Here is a 21,478-nt window from a genome sequence, read left to right on the forward strand (position 1 = left end):
TCTACCCTCCAGCATATCTACCACTCATCCCAGTTTAGTGTCATCTGCAAACTTGCTGAGAGTGCAGGCCACGCCATCCTTCATATCATTAATGAAGATATTGAACAACACAGGCCCCAGGACCGACCCTTGTGGCACTCCACTTGATACTGGCTGCCAACTAGACATGGAGCTATTGATCACTACCCTTTGAGCCCGACCATCTAGCCAGCTTTCTATCCACCTTATAGTCCATTCATCCAGCCCAGACTTGAAAGAAAAATACATGCTTTAACCATCAGAAAGAAAATATAGACCGTCCTGCAGCTTAAAGAAGTTTATTTAAGTTCTTGTAGAAAGAGAAAATAATTCAGACCATTTTATGATAGTATTCCAGCATTTCATTAGGATTTTCTGGAATGGGAATTCAAAATAAGGCAATAGTTTAAAATTAGAGTTAATTAATAAGGGAGGAGAATTAAATAAATCAGGAGCCAAATGAATCAGTTGGTCTCATTTCAGATTTCATATTTGCTACAATAAATTAAATCAATGCCAAATCCATGGCTCCACTTTCAAGGTTTACTTTCTTGATAACGAAAAGATTATGTATATTTGCCAGAAAAACTGTCTGGAATCCAGTCCTGACAGCAAACTTGTTAAAAATAAAAATTAAATATGCAGTGAATTGGAAGTAATAGAAAACAATGACAAGAAAAAAAAACACTAGGAGATGAGAATGATGCTAGTAAGACCTTTCTTTAGATTCCTGCATTGCCCCCCTGCACCATGGGTGGATATATATATCGGCCCAATCCTAGAATCCTTACGAGAATAATTCTTATGTGAGTTGTGCTTTTGAAGTCAATAATATTATCTGGTAAATAAGGACTACTTGTGTGAATAAAGTGTGCAGGATTGGACCCAATATTGATAAGTCACACTATGCAATGTGATGGGTTGCTCAATTTGGCAGAATTACCTGCAGATCAGAAATTTCAACTCTATTGAATTCTGTTCTATATTCAGATGTTGCTCTCTGAACATAGTGTTCTTTCCACACAACATATGTTACCTAACTGTAAGTGATTACAAGACTACCAAAAAAAGCACCATGTTTTTATTATGAACACCTGCTATCCATCACTAGGTAATTCAATTTTTGTCATCAGACAGAAGCAGAGAAACCCTACAATGTTGGAAAGTCTCCCTCCCCCCCCGCCCCCACCAACTCTTACAACTGAATTATGTTTTTATATATGATAGGGTCTATTCATCCTTATGTAATACCACAAGTTTACAGAAGGCCAAATCCTACTGACCTTATTATGTGAATAAGCCTACTTACTTCAGTATAACTACTTGCATAAGTAAGGCAATCAGGTTTTCGTACTTGATCTTCATGCTTTGGTGGTGGGGGCAGAGGAGTAAGTAGAGGCATGTTAGCCATCCCCATATAAAGTTCAGTGATCATCATTAAAATTGCTATTTGTGAGTAATTATGTTACCTCAGAATTTACGTGTTCCCTATGCTGTATTTTTTAATTAGACAAAAGGTTACATTAATTGTGACCACTGGATTCACATTTCCAGAGAAGATGGCTGCCATGGACCAGAGCCATTGCGGAGGCACACTGGCTTGTTTGTGGGTTGTCCCTGATAATTGCGGGGAGCTCAGAGGATCAGCAGGGTTTCTGGACAGGCAATTCCTCTTTCCTCCCCATTGACAGAACAATTAGGGAGGAACTCCATGCAAGCACCTTCATGGAGATATCCCTCTTTGAAACCCCTCTGATTTTACTGTAGGTGGGGGCATGCCAGCCCTTAAATGCTAGCAATTTCTCTTTTGAGAAAAATAATTACTTGGCTCAAACAGATGGATGGAATGAATTAATTTTTCACTAGTCTTTTTTAGATCTCAAGGAATTTCTACTTGCAGAACATAATAATGTAATTAGTAATAAATTTGTCATTACTTAGACCAAGCAAAATGTTTATTACTTTAAGTGAGTGTCATGGAAAATATTACTCTCTCATTTCTCAAACATGTTGGGCAAGTGTCTTATCCCTCCAAAAAGAACTGTGATGGAAACTTCCTGTTTAATTGAACTGGGATGAAGCCAACAGGGTTCTATAGAAATATAATAGAGTTCTATAGGAATTGTATGGACAAAGATTTTTTCAAAAGTGGATCCCTAAAAGTAGGAGCCTATATGCAGGTACCTAAATAAGCAGCCTGATTCTTAAAGATTATGACTATCCAGCAGATCTAACTGATCTCAGTGGAAGCTTGGGTGTGTTTAGCACTTTTGAAAATCAGACCATTTATTCATGTGTGTAAATGTGGATTTAGGAGACTAACTTTAAGCCTATGTTTCAAAATTGCGGCCATAGAATTTCAGGGCCAAATGTCATGGTCATTTAAGTCAATGGGAGTCTTTTTGTTGACACACATGCACCCCCATGGGCATTGGATCAAGCCCTAATTGAAGATCTTTTCTACAGGTATTTTAGCATCCAAAAGAATTATATAGAAGTGTTATAATTAGCTATTAACATCTATAAGCTAGTACATACAAACCTGTAAAAAGGTTAACATATTTTATTCAACTCTATAGTATTTTACCATAAGGGAACTAATAAATAACTTAGAAGGTCACAATCCTCTTTATCAGGTCATACATTCAACATACCCCAAAGCTGAAATTTACTCCTTTTTACTTGAGTCCATTGAGTTTGCTCTCTCTGCTTTAAGCTGGCCTATTTCATAGATATTTTATAGTAGATCACACCATTTCATCATCACTTTATGATACAGTGGTTCAGATTCTTAATACTAAATCTGAAGACATGAGAGTAACTTCACAATCTTTCCTTTCTACACTCCACTGTGGCTGCAGTCATTGCTCCTTGCAAATCATGGACATAGACATTTAAGCGATTTGACTTAGTCCCCTTTCAGGTTAAAGAGAAAATGCTTGATGGAGTGTTGAGCTTATTGCATTATGGATCTGACATAAATTCTACAAATGGCCAGGAAAGGAGTGTGGTTTTTTTTTTTTAATTCCTGACAAATGGAAATTCCTTTTAACTGTTGAAATGATCCGCTGCACTTTAAATGAACCTGGATTAGCAGATCATTTGTCTTTTGTAGCTGTAAGTGTGCTGTTAGCAGGGTAGAAAATGGGACCTCTTAAGTAGAGCCTTTTATACTGTATCTCAGTTTTATAACTTTAGCCCCTGTATTTTTTGCAGTTGTAAAAGTGCTGTATTCTATTGCCACTTCACTTTTTTTGCATAATATGTACAAATAGAAGTAAAAATTCCCATCTTTTCAATCTTCCATGGATCAATATGCCAGTGGATATGACAGAACTAAAAAGTACATCATTGTACAGCAAAATTGAGTTTGATTTTTTTTTGTTCCTTACACACTGGACGATGTGATCTAAACTGGATAAGATCTGGAAGTTGTAGGGGAAGGTTGCACAGAATGTGGACTTGTTTATGTTCTCTGGCTCATCAGGAAATCATGTATTCTTGGCATAACTCTTTTGTTTGTTTGTTTGTTTTTTGCAAGAAGTAGTCTAGCATGCATGTCTATGTGTGTGTGTATATATATATATATATATATATATATAAAGTAATCAGTTATGGCAGCACATTAGTACAAGTCCCTACCAGTGCCAACTTGTAGTCTCCCACTAAGTGCCTTCATTAGAGGTTACCACAGCAAGCATACCTGCCTAAGGAAATCAGCTCGATCTGGTGGTTGCTGTGTCTGCCACTTCTTCCTCAGTATGAAGATTTCAAAGAAAGAACCAGAAAAACGAGAGAAAACTGGAAAAAAAAAATACAAAAGTCAACCTACAGAAATGAGAGGTAAAATCAGTATGAAACAATGGATTGAATATAACTTAATTCATCCTGTGCCATAGTAATCTCGCACATACATAAAGGCCTTTTTATGTGTAAAATCTCACCCTGAGAGATGTTTCAATATGTTTCTTTCACAGATTCCACACTTTCCAGGCCTGGGCTCAATCCTTTCCCCTGGTACAGGTCTTGTTCCAGCTCAGGTGGTAGCTAGGGAATTTCTCATGATGGCTGCCCCCTTTTCTCTGTTCCACCCACTTATATATCTTTTGCATAAGCAGGAATCCTTTGTCCCTCTGAGTTCCCACCCACCCCTTCTCAATGGAAAAGCACCAGGTTAAAGATGGATTCCAGTTCAGGTGACATGATCACATGTCACTGTAAGACTTCATTACCCACTTGCCAGCACACTCGTATACAGGAAGACTCACAAGTAAAACAGAGCCATCTACAGACAATTGTCCTGGTTAATGGGAGCCATCAAGATTCCAAACCACCATTAATGGCCCACACTTTGCATAATTGCAATAGGCCCTCAGAGTTATCTTTTATATTTCTAGTTTCAGATACAAGAGTGATACATTTATACAAATAGGATGATCACACTCAGTAGATTGTAAGCTTTGTTATGATAACTTACAAGAGACCTTTTGCATGAAGCATATTCAAGTTACATTATATTCATACTCATCAGCATACTTACATGAAATCATATGGAGTGCAACGTCACACAAGGTCACTACCTCGTTCCTCTGCTGTATCATCAATTCCATGCACCCGATGTAATTCATTTAATGCCTCCTACTATGATAAACACCTAAAAGGGAAAACAAATACAGGCTGAGGTTACCTTAAATAATATCTGCTTTTCACAGTGCCACAAAGTAGCTGAACAGTATCATACAGGTTTCAGAGGGGTAGCCATGTTAGTCTGTATCAGCAAAAAGAATGAGGAGTACTTGTGGTACCTTAGAGACTAACACATTTATTTGAACACAAGCTTTTGTGGGCTAAAACCATTCCATTACACTTCTATGTGTTTAGAATCATAGCAACAAACAAACAAAAGGCTGCTATTGTTTCGCTTCTGTTGGCACTGCAGAACCAACAAAGCTATGAGAGAGGAAGTTCGATTCTCTCAGGGCATGGACTATCATTTTGTTCTGGGTTTGTACCACACGAAAGGCAAGAGATTCCTGGTCCAGCACTAGGCCTCCTTCGCACTACTGCAATATGAATGATGATAATAATAATAATTAGTAGCTGTTAACTCCTAATTGTGTTCCAAGTGCAAGGGCAACTCTTTAATTATAAGCAAAGTATATTTGATCAGGAAGTAACTGGAAGAGACTGTAAATCTAACACCCTGTGGAGCAGAACTGTACTTAAAAAAAAAAGCAGAGAGGTATAATCCAGTGATGGAACAGGGGCATTTATTCACATTAATCCAACTGACACTAATTAATTAACTGTACAGATAAATCTGTGTGCTCTTTTAGACATTTACCCCTCAGAGTCAATATTTCCCATTGCTAATGGAAAATGTAAATAAAAGCATATTGTTGTTTTATATATAGTTCTAACTCCCACCAATTCAAGTATTAGTTTCTTTGCATAAAAACTATGAGAGCATTTCTGGTTCTTCTGGTTCTGGTTCTTCATCTTTTAATGCTGGCTGGAAATAAGAGATTTAGATTCTTATCTTGATAAATTATCTAGAATACAGAGTAACAGATGTCTTCAGAATGCAGCAAACACTGGTAGGGCAGGAAGTACGTTAGAATCTTTCTTTGGGAAACTAATGGCATATTCATAGGCTTATGGTGTTGGAATCCTAAATTAAATCATATTAAGATCAGATGAAAAAATCACAACTTTTGCAGTCAAAGACTGTTGTCGTTTATGTTTCACATCTCCCCTACCCCCCACATCCATATACCCTGCCATCCCTTCCCCAAAAAAACCCTTTCAAACTTTTCGGCTCCCATATCATTTTATGAAATCAGGCTTCCTCTATTCATCTCGGATACTTCGATGATGAAGGATCACAGCGGTTTAATCATGCATGTTAATGAGATGTCTGGCCACAGTCCAGCAAAACACTTTAAGCCCATGCTTAATTTTAACAACTGAATAGCACTATTGACTACACTGGAATTAGTTAAGGTTTTAAAATTTACCATGTGCTTAAGTGCTTTGCAGGATCAAGCCCCTACAGAAGTAAATTGATTGATTACACATTTTGCCTAATATGAGGCAGTAGTCAAGTTTGTTTGTTTTTTTAAATGGTTTTCTGGAGAATCACTACATCATCTCTAAACAACTCTCTTTTGAAAATGTTGAGTGTTTTTCCAAAAGATCGAATACAAATCCATAAAAAGACTGCATGGATGGCTTATTTACCACCTGGTTATCAGATTATGATCAGGGTCCGGGGGGGCACACTGAGATTGCTTAATCAGAGCAAACTGCAGAGAATGGGGTGGTATGTGAGCCCCAAAACTGATGGTTATTTCTAATCATTAGATTCACCAATCCAGCAGCCAAACAGATTCTACAATACCTTGCTGGTTACTCAGAAGCCAAAAACACAGCTCCCTTAAAGCAGCCCAGCCTTAAGCCTACACCCCAGACACTCAAGTCAAATATGATGAGGATTATGGAAAATCTTCTTCATCGTATCTAAAATTCTGCCAGTCTCAAATGATCGGACACATTACCCACCAGGTCAATGGATATTTCAGATCTTACCCAAATACATGCTTACAGCCAATTCTTATTAACTGAACTAAAATATATTAAAAAAGAAAAGGAGACAGAGTATTGGTTAAAAGATCATTACATATACAGTTATGAGTAAAGTTCTTAGGTCACTTTCACAGTAGAGATGATGAGCTTTTGAGCTGCAAAAAGTTCTTTTCAGAATCAGTTCATCAGGTTATAGTCCAAAATAGGCAAACCACGTCCAATATCCGGGTGATCCAGACTGGAGCTAGAGACCTCAGTCTTGAGGAGACTTAAATTTCCCTGACGAAGTTTAAACAGATCTCAGATACAGGATCAGGACCCTAGAAAATGTTTATAGACCTCTGGTGGGCTATGATAATCTCTTGACAGCAGTTTTTCATTGGGTGAAGAATAGGGGCTTTGAAGTAAAACATTCTGTTTCCTACGTATACAAGGTAATTAGTTGCATTCATCAGCATAAGGTACTTATTCATTAAGCAATTCATAAACAGTTTACTACAGATTTTAAAGAGAAACATAGACAGTGATATTATTACACTCAATTTCCATGTTAATGTTAATATCTCCTTTGGATCTCTGAATCAATAACATAAGAAAGGCCATACTGGGTCAGACTAAAGGTCCATCAAGCCCAGTATCCTGTCTTCCAACAGAGGCCAATGCCAGGTGCCCCAGAGGGAATGAATAAAACAGGTAATCCTCAAGTGTTCCACTTCAGCAAACTCTGGTTCCAAGAGCCTTGTCAGTGACTTCCACCAGTTCAGCAGTTTGACTTGCTTAATGCTTGGTAGCAAAGCTGTACTGGTGAATATTATTTTTTGTATTTAATTAAAATGATTTAAATATATTATAATAAATGTAGGCCTTAAATTTCAAACTTAATTTACAATAGGTTTATTTTTAAAAATTGAACCTCTACTTAATTTAAAAATAACATTTTAAAAAACAATCTGATTTTGATTTAAAAAAAAAAAGAATCATTGATTTTTATCCACCCTGTTCCATGGCATTTGCATCCTCCAGGAGCCTGCAGTTACTTCTCATGGCCACTCCCCATCCACCCTTTGCTGAGCTCAGCTCTAGAGATTCAATCTCTTTTGAACTTTCTCTGTAAACTGATCCCTCTGTCCCCTGGCCATTGCTGCTGCTTTGTCCTGGAGCAGCCCCCTCACTCCTGCCCCCAAACTGGGGGGAGGCCAGGCAGTGGCACTGAGGCCCCCTTCAAGAAGGATTTGCAGTTCCATCTGGGCTCCAGAGGAGTTCTGCTGGCAGGAGAAGTCTCCCTGGGAAACACACTGAATCTGCACACCTTCTGATTCCACCCTCCCCGCTTCAGGGTCTCCACTGGCCTTCTCTGGGCCACAGGCTCCAGCAATGACTCCACTGGTGATTCTGGCCCATTCCCCCTCTCTACCTCTTCTCCCCTCCCTCACCATCATAGTCATCCCCAGAGGCCCCTGTCCTGGCAGCCACTGGCCACAATGCCATGTGCTGAAGCTGAAGAGTGTCACACCTTTATCCAGCTGAGGAGGGAGCAGAGACTTTGAGTCTGGTTCCCTCTAGAGCCATCTCCCTGCTATTCACAGTACAGAGTGCAGGTCGCCAGAGCAGACACGTAGGCAAAGGTACCCCCACCACACTAAAGCACCTTGCAGGGACACACTATGAGGTTGTTGGAGAGGTGGTGGGCTGCCACTGGGCTGGCAGGATGCTGCCTTAATGGCTCTGTGAGACCCTCTGGGGTGTGGGGTGCCGCACCAAGAGTGGTAGATATAAGCACAGGGAGCACCGCTGGGGCTGCTCGCTAAGTTGAATATAGTTGAGTTGAAGATAAAGGATAGTAACAGACAAGAACCATCCGGTTACGTTGTTAAGCTCTAACAAGATATAGGTAAACACAGACCAATACAATCATTACCTTCTTCCAGTTCTTCTAAGAATACAAGTCTACATTTCAAAGCTCTACTCAGTCTAATATGGCTTGGCTCAGGGCATGGCTACACTGGAAACTTCAAAGCGCTATCGCAGGAATGCTCCCGTGGCAGCGCTTTGAAGTGCGAGTGCGGTCACATGCGAGCGCTGGGAGAGAGATCCTGATAATCCACCTCCACAAGAGGATTAGCTCCAAGCTCTGGGAGCGTGGCTCCCAGCACTCGGACCCTGTTTACACGAGTGCTTTTCACATCCCTGAGCCAGCAAGTTAGAGCGCTGTAAAATGTAAGTGTAGACAAGCCCTCAGTGTCACACAGGTGGAAGAGCAAACCTTTTTTGGATGTATGAATATGCAGTTGAGATTGAGTTCATATCACTGACCAGCGACTGCCAGCAAAATCCATTTTATACTGACAGCTCACTGATCTCATTGCATATTTCCTGAGGAGAAATGAAAAGCCTTTTTCCTCTTTGTCTTTTACTTCTCAAAGAGGATCAATGTGATATTGTAAAGTAAAACCCTAACAGTCACCGGATTTTTCATGGAATTCTGACATATGCATTAACTTCATATAATGGAATTGTAAGCAAACATCATAATGCCCAACTGAAGTTTGTAAATGTCTTCATGTTCTTAAAGTTTATAGCTGCAGTTTTGATGGAGAGGCCCTGAAAGGACAGAAGAAACATCTTGTATGTTTCAAGGCTTTGACTTTCATCTTCTAGGTGTTAACATTCTCTGTGATTGTTTTCATCTTCAAGTGTCTTTTCATTTGTTACACCTATCGTGAAGACTTATTACATACAAAAAAAAGGCTTGTCAACATCCTTCACAAGTCTTCCCAATGGGCAATTCCATGAAATAGTTGGTACTGTACATTTGAAATTCACAAAATGACCTCTTCCTTTTTATCTTTTCTGTTTTCATTTTTGAATTTCTTTCCCCACAATATCAAAGTTACCCAAATGAAACTTAGGCTCTTTGTAAAAGCATTTCCTCTATAGAATAAGTCAAGCTGCTGTTCATTATCATCTGGGAAAGTCATTTTTAAAAGCTCCATTTTTACTGACAATGTAAATATCTTTATTTCTTTCATTTTTTTTTTACTTATAGTGTAAAAAGTCTAGTCTTCAAATATTTGTCATATAGTTTCACATTCCGTTCCCTTGAGAGACATCATCTCACTTAATGGGGACGTTCTGCCATATAGTACAAGCAAGCTCAGAACTGCTTTTAAACAGTTACAACACACACTTTAGTACAGTCAGTATCAAATAACCCATTAGTTGTCTTTCATCCTTTTGTGATTTCCTGTTGTAGTTGTTTGGAACTGAAAGGGAGAAAAAAAGACCTCTTCACATTGCGATATACATAACCCCAGAAACCCCTCCACAAATATTTAATTCATAACAATAAAACCCTCACATTTCTTTATTACTAACTAAAAAAATAAAGATTCAAGTTTTGTCTGTCACCTTCTTTATAGTCAGAAGCATCTGAGACATAGGAAGAAAGTGTTAAATGAAATGATTAAATATCTTTCAGTGTGTCTGTAATACCTTACGTGGACATTTATGGTCCAATCCTATAGAGTGTCTTGCAGTTCTGTTAATGCTGCAAGGAAATGGCTCCAGTTCTTACAAAACTAAAGATTTAATTCAGACCCAAGATATATAATATCTATTATAGATTAAATATATTTATATTCTATATTGAAACTATTTATGCTTAAAGTTAAGAAGGTGTTTAAATGTTTTGCGAAATTGGGAGCCTATATAGGAAATAAGGCCCTGATCCTACAAAAGTTTATGCATGTGCTTAACTTTACTACTGTTAGTTGTCCCTTGGAAACCAAACACATTTATAAATGTTTGCAGGACTGGGGACTAACTTAAATTCTGCAGAGTCTGTTGGGAGCTGTTTCCTTTTTACAGGCAAACTCTCTAATCACTGCTATTATGTATTGATCCTTCCTGCAATGGTAACAGGCTAGTTAATTAGTTATCAGCTTGACTTTTACCTGAGCTCACTTGGTCTCTTTCTTGTGGTCTTTTGAATGTCTGCCTAATTAGCTTCTAAATCCCTGGAGAGTGTGTAAACATTCAGTCAGCTTCTGCCTTTTGAGCCTAGCAATTTCTGACTTTAAAATGATTCCCGGTTTGCAAATTCCCACTTTATGGTGAAACTAGGAAAATACAATATGTGAGTAATAGATAAAATTGTTAACCTCATCAAACATAGTATTTCCTCTCGTTCTCAGTATTGTTCAATGAAACCTTAAAAGAACGTTTTAAAAACTGTCTGTGTAAAAGGGTGGGAAATACCACTCTTTAAATAACTGCACCTTTGTGAATGAAAGAGTTATTTTCAAAAAAAGAGATTGACACTAAAAGTACTAGTTATGCATGTGACATGTTAGAGTCCTGGGGGTTGCGTGGAGAGGAATTGACTACATGACTTACTGAGGGTAAGCCCTAAACATTCCATGATCTGTACTAGCTGGAATGGAGAAGGGGGTGGGGAATTCATTCAGAATTAAAATTGGCAACATGTTATTGTCCTCCAATACTCTTTATGGAGTTAGAGGATTCAATACCAGTAAGTTAAAAACTGGAACCAATAAGGTGTGCCCATACAATACCTCTTAGAGCAAAATTCTCTTTTCATATCCTCTCTGATGCCTTGCTCAGCCTGCATTGATGTTTATGGCTGCACACTTGTAGGAGGAACAGAATATAAGAAAGGGATGTAGGAATTGCCATATTGAATCACACCCGAGTGGTCCATCTAGTCAGGGACCTGTTTTCAGTGGTTAGAACCAGATGCTTCAGAAGAAAGTGCAAGAAATCCTATAGTGGACAATTATGGAATTATCTTCCCACTGGAGATACTGCTTCCTACATGCAGGCAGCTGGTGGCTGGCTTTCTTGTTTAAACATTAAGGTTTATATCTCTTATATATTCTGGACCTGATTCAAAGCTCATAAAGTCAATAGACTCTCATTGTCTTCAGCCTCCATGCCCCTTATTTTCAGAAGTGTTGAGACATTCCCATCCTCCAGATGATGTCAATAAAAGCTTCAGATATTGAGCACTTTTGTACTGAAACTTAGGGGTGTTCTTATAATCCAAGCAACTTTCCATGCCAGTGAATTCTATATTGATTATGAATTCTGTAAAAACATATCTCCTATAATCAGTTTTCAATGTGATGTGTCCAAATTTCATTGAATGTTCCCCTTTCTTGCCCTATGAGAGAAGGTAAGTGTAAGTGGACCATTGACTCCCTGCTCACCATGCCTGATTTACATACCTCTAACATGTCACCCTTTTATTCACGTCCTCTCTGAACTAAACAAGACTAATATATTTTGTGGCTGTCTCTGGAACCATTCTATTACTTCTAGATCTTTTTGGAGATAGACTGACCAGTACTAAACACATCCAGTGAAATTCTGGCCCCTCAGAAGTCAGTTCGAGTTTTGCTATTAACCTCAATGTCCGTACAGTCCATAATATACTTTTGTTACAAACAGTTACTTGGTGTCCATATGACAGCATCTAGGCCACCACCCATGCAAACACATATATTTACAGTTATCTTCATTTAATGATGTTACAGAACACTTGTTTGCCCACCGATGTGCAGTGCTGTTGATATATAATGCAGGGTGACGTAATGTGCTCAATAAGGCCTTCTGAAATAAGACACTAGCTGGAATTCTCACCTAGCAGCCATATGCTGTATAACTAATGAGCAAATGAAGTGTTTAATTAATAACCCTTCTGAGAAATAAAACTTTAAAACAGTAAATTCATGCTGTGGCTACTTAGAACTACACCTGAGGAGCACTGTCATTTTTCTCTTCATGAGCCAGTGGTTCCTATTTTTCTTCTAAAGGTCCTGCTGGGTTTGGAAGCATTAGAAACTAAATGGTTGTTAATTTAATTAGTAATTCATTTGCATACATTAGCTTACTTAGCTCATCAACCTTCTGTGTCCAGTGTATTTATTGAAAGGTCAGCTTGGTCTTTTCAATATTCTTTGTTTCTTACTTGTATGTACAACTAATCAAATTACATACTGGGTGTTTTGATTATCGTCTGTAAACATTTAGTGGGGAACTTTAAATGTAGGGTTACTTAAGTAACATTTTCTGGTTGTCATTTTAGTTACAAGCTTTAGAAATTGCCTGTTGTTTTTGTGAGCTGAAGGGGAAACAAAATGCTAATTGTCATTTTGGCTTTTCATTAACAATATCCAGGAGGGAACATCTGTCTTTGTACAGAAAAGCAGCTCTTTAAGGCCAATTACTATAATAAGTTACATATGAGTAACAGGATTTTTACCAGGGGATTTACAGGTACAAATATGCATTGCAGCAGGAATATTATAGCAGAATATTTCTGCAGTTCACATAAACTCGTTCTCTTCCATGTAAAATGTTTACTTTTTTCCCAAATCCATGAAGATCAAGCAAGTCACAGGATGAAGTCATTTGTTGAAAGAAACATTATACAGTACATCTGTGTTAACCAGGGAACAAGCATGGTTCAAGTCTGACTTGCAATTGTTTAGTTTTATTCTTCATTATGTTACAGTGGTAGGGAAAAGTTCCATTCAAATTGTACTGCAATAGGAATCTGAATAAATATATATTTTATTGGGCCCTTTGAGTGCTAATATAACTAAAAATAAATTCTACAGTTACAGAGGTCATAGTTGCACTCTTTTTCTTGACAGGTTAATGCAGATATCCTCTTAGTGCTCTAAAAACATATAAGAAGGTATGGTCCCTGCCCACATCTGCTTACAGTTTATTGTATTCTTGATCTGTATTACCATAGCACCTAGAATCCCCAGTCTTAGACTAGAATCCCATTGTGCTTGACGCTGTACAAACACAAAACAAAAAACAGTCCCTGTCCCTGGGAGCTTCCGAGCTAATATAAGATAAGACACAACAGATGGATGCAGACAGATGGGGAGTATGAGTGAACAATAAGACAATATCGGTCCACATGATAGTCTGTGGTCTCTGCACACCAGTACCTAAATTGTGTTTTTACTTTTTTTAATCTTTAATATTTTAAAATATTAAGCGCTTAATTTGCACATTAGTTATATAATCTATGACTGCCAGATGCACATTCCAGGCAGTGTCTTATTTCAGAAGGCATTACTGAACACTTCACATTACTCTGCTTTCTATTTCAGCCGCATTGCACATCAGCATTCAAACAATTGGAGTAAGCTCTAAACCTATGTGGATGCATGGGTCAAGGCCCAGATGCTATGGTCACAAACACCAAGCAAGTGCTTGTAACAACAATACGTTATGTATTGTATAGACAATATATTGGGAGAGCAGGCTTGCATTATTTTATTCTGTACCACATCAGAGGAATCAAGGACATTCAAGTTGTTCCTGCATTCCAGTGAGCACTGGTTGGAAGAAGAAGCAGAAGAAGGACCTAACACTTATATAGTGCTTTTTATCTCTAGATGTCAAAGCACTTTACAAAGGGAGGTCAGTATCATTATTCCCATTTTATAGATGGCAAAACTGAGGCACAGGGAGGGAAATGCCCTGCCCAAGTCACCTAGCAAACCAGTGGCAGGGCTAAGAATTGAACCAAGGTCTCTTGAGTCCTTTTAAAAGCCTATAGAAGCCATGGGCAGCCAGCCAGGCATAAATAAAACAATGCTGACTGAATTTAGAGCTTGCAAAAGGCGCTATCTGGATAGTACTGAAGATAGAAATCCTGTTTTATCCACAATAGATATAGCAAAGGACTCTTCACTGTGTCTCAACAGGGACCCAGACGAACCACTTTTGTGATTGCAATCAGTCATTGGTCTCTCCAGTGAGACCTCCAACAAGAGTGGCAACTATAATTGTGGGGTTTGTGATATGGAGGCCCACGTCCTTATTCACCAAAACATTTCAGCATGTACATTCAGAATGTGTGTATGCCACATTGAAGTCACTAGTCATATGTTTAAAGTTCAGAATGTGCGGAAGGGCTTTGCTGAGTTGGGGCCCAGCCTTTCACAACTGGACTGAAACCACTCTACTGTTTCATATATAGTAGACCACTGAACATTTATCACTACAAACATTGGCAAAATTCCCACCTGTGACCCATAGGTGAAAGGGCCCCTGTATTGTGGGCTTGGGTCATGCAGGCTTCTCGGCCAGTTCTGGTCCCGCTGCATCATACAGACATAAATACAGAGCACATTTTAAATCTACTGTACAAACAAAAGGGTATTAATAATTTATAGAGCCAGATCCTCAGCTGGTGTAAATGGACATAATTCCATTAAAATCAATATGGATATGCCCATGTATGTCCTCTGACTCATCATGTTTTTCTTGGTGTAAATAGAATTTAAGAGTTTGGCTTTGGATGAATTCTCATTTTATCTTCGGATCTTTGTTTTCTTCTCCTGCATGCCTTGCACCATGTACTGATTTCTTATCATATCAAATGGATTCTGATGCCACAGCCAGGTCCAGAAATTGCTTGGTCAAACACAAATTTTAAAGAATGCTTCCACCAATGCAAACAAGAGTGTATGCATTCACTTCCACATCAGCAGAAATCCTTTAATGGGGGGATGGAAGCTTCTTCCCCTTTGAAAATCACTTTTATCTGAGGAACTGGAAGCTAAACACATTTTCTCTCTTAAAATTTTTACTTGAATTTGTGATATTTAAGAGATTCTATCTGTTGGAGATAGCTCTGTTGCCTAGTCTTTCTTTTAAGTACTGGGAAGTTTGGAGTGCCAGTTATTAAATAACTTTTTTAGCAGTTAAAATGGGGCTAGCAAAGGGTTTTTATCTTTTTAGTGATCTCTTTTAGTCAGTATTGACTTTCCTTTTTTGTTATTATTGTTGTTTCAGTTAAACTTGTATTATCAAAGAGACTGACACTTGGGGAGTATACATACATGGGTCTCTTTTCCTTTTAGTCTTTGTGTTAGAATTCTTTATTGGAAGTTAATGTATTTATAAGTAATGTGCTGGGGAGGTCTCTAATGCGGGGGGAATTTCATTCTCTCTTTGCTCTTTTGTGTTTCCTCTGCTGCAGGTCCTTTAGCTCTGTTACACACATTTTAAACTAATTAAAAATGTAAAAGAATTCTTTGAAATGCAGGAAAATTAATCTGCAGCTTTTGTCCCCAGGCTACTCACCAGAGCTGTAAAAATACTAAAAACTGTCATGACTGCAATCATTTATTGGGATGAGGGGAGTATTTTCTCTTCTCCAGTGGCAGCAACTGCCTTTCCTACCATAGTAGAGTTATTCCTTTTGGTATCACCACTGATGGCCCCAGAGAATTATTTTTCATGATCTATAATGACTGAGCTCATCAGGTTGGAACCTATTTGGGGAAGAAGAAGAGCAATGAATGATTAAAGTTAAACCCTATAATTTAGAAAGGACAGTCTGGATTTAAATAGTGGCTGGATAATTTGTATGACCAAAACTGATATTTGCTTGTTAAGATGGGATAATCAGTTTTCATGCTTCAGAGCATCAGATATTTCCCACCAGAGTCATGACATCAGAAAGATGGTATTGTTGGTGTATTATTTGCCCAGGAAGGATGTTCATGTTCGTCTGAAGCCCCACACATAGGCCACTATCAGAGGTAGGATATCAGACTGGATGGCACAATAATCCAATCTGGTAAGGTAAACCCAGATCCTCAGAAGTATTTAGGCACCTTGCTCCCAATGATTTAGTCTATAGATGGAGGAGGGGAGCAAACTGATGTAATAATAGACAGAGAAAATATTATATAATGCCATCTTGCACCTTCTCCTAGCATTTTTGATACAACGCTCTTATAGCACTTTACAAACATTCATTAATTAAGTCTAACATGACTCCAATACTGCAGAGATGGTGGTGGTTTTAAGACCATATCTAGATATAATTCACCTATGTGAGGTAGGTAATTATTATTATACTCATTTTACACATGGGTAGACAAAAGCACAGAAATCTTAAAAGCCTTGCTCCTAGTAAAATTATGAGAGATAAGGAGGGGGAGCTGGAGAGCTGGGCTCATTCATTCACATATATATTTTTGGGCTCGATTCCCAGGATGACAAATGAACTGAATAAAAAAATGTCTTGCGCAATGTAGAAAATGTAGCATTGTCCCTAATGGGATCATCTGTGTTAGCAGTGATCTCCTGATAACTGATAGCAGCCATGCTTTGAGAGAGTCCACAACCCTAGCAAGCAATGTACTCTGCCAAACAAATTTCAGTCTGAAGAGTGCTGATAACCTGGGCATATCAACCTAAAATGTACCATAGGGAACCAACATGCTTTGCTGTGGTTGAGTGTCCATAGAGGCAAGGCGAAAGAGAGTCAGATTAAGGGATACTCAAGAGAAGGGATAAAGTAGATGCAATGGATTGAGTTGGCTTTACACAACTGGTAGTGTGGGACTTTTACCAGTGACTTCAGTGGGAGCAGAGTTAGGCCAATGCTGAGCACTTTTGAAAATCTCACCTCTAATAGTATGAGTCTTTGATATGTGCCCATTTCTTTAATGAATACTATACATTTTGTTTCATTTTCAAACCATTCTAGTGTCTTTAAAATCAGAGTCATATACTCTTTGCAGTAGCCAGCCATTATGTCACCAGCAATAGCTTCCGCATAGCCATGAGCATTAGAAGCTATTGTATTTTGAGAGGACCCATTGACCAGGACAGTGGTTTTATTACCTGTTGTTTTAAAAGATAAAACATGGGAGAGGACCTTTAATTTCCACCAGAAAAACCACCGGGGACCTCATCATGACTCATTAGACGAGTGGCAAGTGTAGCAACCATTACTTCTCCCACCACCCGCAAGTACTGAAGTGTTAGTACTGGGCAGATTTTAAGTCCTATTTTGGGAGATGAGCCCACCATGGTCTGGCCTAGTGGCAAAAATGGCTTCCATCTGAGTTACAAAGACATCCCAAAATACTTGACAATCTGAATGTAGCAGCAAGAGGATTCAGAGCTTGCTCGCAGTGAAATCTAATTGACAGAGTTTCAACAAGTGTTCCAGTCGGCACTGGCTTCCCTTCAGGAAGAAGCAGTGTAAGAACATTTGGAAAAGATAATCTGTATTTAGGATTGAAAATATAAAGCCAATTATAACCAGTTAAATCAAGTGCATTTTGCACAGATGGCTTAAACCTCATTTTCCCCTATATGTATTATTCATACATTATTATTGTGATTTGTTTCCTCTTTCAGGGCCTAATCTTCCCAAGGCTCAGGTTAAAACAGCATCACTTGGATTAGCTGGAAAAGCACGATCCCCTCTGCTTCCAGTCTTGGTGCCAACAGCCCCAGAAGTGTCAGAAGAGGGCCACAAACAGACAGAGGATCCAGCTAACGTAAGAACAATCTTTAAAAAAAAAAAAAAAAAAAAAAGAGGCAGTACAAAAGAGTCTCATTGCAAACCATATTAACTTGAAGTGCAGGATCATACCTGTAAATCATATTCTGTCCAATCACTTTAGTTGAACAGCTTCATCTCTGCCTACTTGATGTATTAGGTTATACCAGTGAGTAGCAGTTAAGGAACAACAGGTTTCATCCAAAGCCTGCTAACCTGAGTAAGATTCTTTCTGTTGACTTCAGTGCCTTTGGATCTGGGCCTGTGTCTGATACAGATAGACAGATAACCTGTGTTGTGTGCATATATAATTCATATTGTTATTTACATGATCTCTTTTGTACCAATTGAGAGATCAAAACAATTCTAGTTGTCAAGCACGGGATCCAGAAGGAGAACGGGACTGATGGAAGAGAGAATGAATGAGAAAACTGATGTCAGAAAAATAAGTTAAGGAATAAAAGATTATAAAGTAATACCAGAGAATGGAGAGAAAAAAATAATGTGCAAGGGATAGGTAAGATGAAAAAGGATCAGAGGGAAAAGATGTCTGAAAAAATAATCAGAAAACGTAGAACAATCCCATTAACTCCTATTAAGAGTCTTAGACACAGTACTTTGCAAAAGGTAGAGAAAGAGCAAAAGAAACTAAATAAAAAAGAAGAAAAAAATAAGGGAGACAGACTGTTATGTACAATATTTTCATTTCCTTGTGTGTGCGAGTGGCTTACTATGCATCACGAGACAGGTTCATCTGGCATCTTGTTACCTAATCCTCTTATGTTTGAAACCTTGGGGAAAGGAAAAAGCAAGAAATCTGTTTTTGACATGCACAGAGAGATTTTTGGTCTGCTGCCTCTATAAATGTAGGACAGTTAAATTATGTTCCCTTTTATTGTTAGGTGTATCATAAACAATGTGCTATTGTGTTGTTCTGAGAGAATTCTTCTCCCACTACGTTAGAGTAAAGGTGGTCAAAGTGTGGAGCCATCTCCAAAAAATAGGTTTTTATTACTTTACCCTTTCCTAACCCAGTAGCTTTTTTTCTAATGATGCTTATGCTACCAGTGGCTCTTTGTAATGATGATAATGCTTTGCACTCACTCCTATAAATGCATATCTATAAATGCATATCTAGTTGCAGGATTGATGCCCTGGTGCTTTTATCCACAGATCTCAAAGCTATTTCCAAAGCAGATAAGATAAATATCCTCGTCTAACTAAAGAAGTTACTTTTCAAAGTGGCATTTACTCCCCTTGCTGTGTTGGTTTTTTTTTTTCCTGATTCTGGCAATCACCTGGACCTTCACTCAACAAGTGTAATATTATTCCATGATTTACAGTCTAACCCGACAACTGAAACCACTAGTGCTTTGAATGAAGTGTAGTGCTGAGCTGGCGCACTGGCGGGTAAAATCCATTACTGAACAATGTGGTCGCAGAGCAGTCCTGTGGATTACTGCAGCTTATTTCTTTGAACTTCTTCCAAGTCCTACTGGCTCTACCACCTAGAGGAGATAAGGGACATGGAGTCTTGTATTGGGGGAGAGAAATGAAAATGACTTCTTTGGTAAAATTACTGACATAAAGAGTAATTTAGCACAGAACATTGGATAACATGAAATGCTATTTCAGCTCTAAATATCTTAGAACAGCAGCGCAATTTATTTCCCAAGAGGGGCACTTTTCAATCTCAGCAAATGTGTGAGCACTTGCAGGAAATAATGGCACAGGAGTTAATAGGCTCTTCAGGTAGTCAGAGTTTTGGGGGCGGAGGGGTGAATTGAGGGCATTTTTTAAGTTTATTTCTGCAAAGGCACAATTATGCTATTGGATTCTTAACTCTGTCCAGATCTTTAGGCTGCAGATTTCCCACAGTGCTTTCCAATCATTTACTTTGCAAAGTCCACATAAATAACTAGTGTTTGAGTTCTCTCTCCCTGAATCCAAAGCAGAGAATCATTCATTTTACTCTTGTCTCCATAACATTTGAGGTCAGTGGTTCCCAATGATAGGTACATTTGCCAGTCGTTTAAGGTTTCATGACAGATACTCAGTTGGCTGTCCTCTGTACCCTTCCCCTTCCCCCCCCCGACACTTCTGTCACAGACCCTAATATTGAACACCTCCTGCAAGGCGCTGAGTGCCCTCAAATCCCATTAACAGCAATGGTAAGAGTTAAGACTCACTGGTTACAATGGGAGTTGGGAGCAGCCTCTGTAGCACATCCCAGTGCACTATGGCTGCATTCCCATTCAGTCAGTCAGTCAGTCAGTCTCATGCCATTCTGGAATCATCCAAGATTTGGAGTATTGCAAGCAACATTGCTGGTGGGAAGGCATATACTGGAACTCTAGGACTCATCACAGAGTTTGGTCCTTGAGTTCACCAACTAGATATATAGGAGAGGAGGTTGCTGACTGCAGTGGAAGGGGAGCAAGTAGGTGACCGGGTCTCAGTTGGGTGAAGTGATGAATCTGAGAACAACTGTTTTAATGGTTGTTTCAAGAGGCTCTACCCCTGCTTGTCATTTCTGTGTCCTTTAAAACAGACTTTTGGTTATAGCTCACATTGACTATTGATTTGGGTTTTTTGCAGGTATATGAACAGGATGATCTGAGTGAACAAATGGCCAGTTTGGAGGGGCTAATGAAGCAACTTAATGCTATTACAGGCTCGGCCTTCTAACAGCTGTTGATGAATAGATAAATTGTATTATCCAGGAACATTGCAGCATACAAGTACTTCATATACACCACACATACACAACCCCATAAAACCACTTTTTCTTCAGTACCATTCATTCAACGTAAGGAAGATTCTTGATAAGTCCTAAAAAATAAATAATTAAAAATACGCTACATTACTGTAGATCAAGCATCTAAAGCAATTAAAGTGTGACTCTTGCAAATAAGTGAAATAACGACAGCAGAGCCCGAGGTGATGCCACTTGATTGCTCATTTTGATCTGCTCGCCTTTGTAATACTTGAGGTGTCATGACTATCTCACATTTTACTTAATAGAGGTGTGTAGTTCTTGGTGAAAATCTAGTTTTACATCATTCAAATGTATTTTTAAACATATACCATGCCATAATTTGTCAGTGTGGAAGTTCACTCGTCATGTTTTTTTTGTATTTTATATACTTTTTTTTATATGAAAGCACCCGTAACAAATAATCATGACATAGCACCAAAGGATTGGAAGTGTTACCAACAGCACAAAACAAGACAAATAACTCCCATTTCTTTTGTAATTTCAGTCACTCATCTTGCCCAAGCAGTGTGCATTAGCAAGTTGCTGTAAAGTCCACCCATTTTTGCAAGTTTTTGGAAATCCTCCCATAGGTAACATTTTATATCTGGCTACAGAGAATGGGAACATAAAAAAATCTGCATTAGTGGCATGCTGCCAGCTGCCGTATACTTACAAAAAGAGGATATGAAATGCAATCTTCTCTGACACACAGTGACGATGTGCTTAAGCTTGGACTAGGACACTACTAAACATGGAAAAAG

General features: G+C 38.6%; 1 protein-coding gene across 1 annotated transcript in view; it reads left to right on the forward strand.

Moving 5' to 3' along the window:
- DCC (DCC netrin 1 receptor) overlaps positions 1 to 21,107 on the forward strand; it is a 978,992-nt gene extending 957,885 nt beyond the window's left edge. The window contains 2 exon segments of the mRNA XM_075066875.1: positions 17,815 to 17,957; positions 20,558 to 21,107. Of these exon segments, the coding sequence (XP_074922976.1) occupies positions 17,815 to 17,957; positions 20,558 to 20,647 (233 nt within the window). The 3' untranslated portion in view covers positions 20,648 to 21,107.
- Positions 21,108 to 21,478: the final 371 nt, after the last annotated feature.

Source organism: Chelonoidis abingdonii, chromosome 6, assembly GCF_003597395.2.
Source record: "Chelonoidis abingdonii isolate Lonesome George chromosome 6, CheloAbing_2.0, whole genome shotgun sequence".
NCBI classification, from domain to species: Eukaryota; Metazoa; Chordata; order Testudines; family Testudinidae; genus Chelonoidis; species Chelonoidis abingdonii.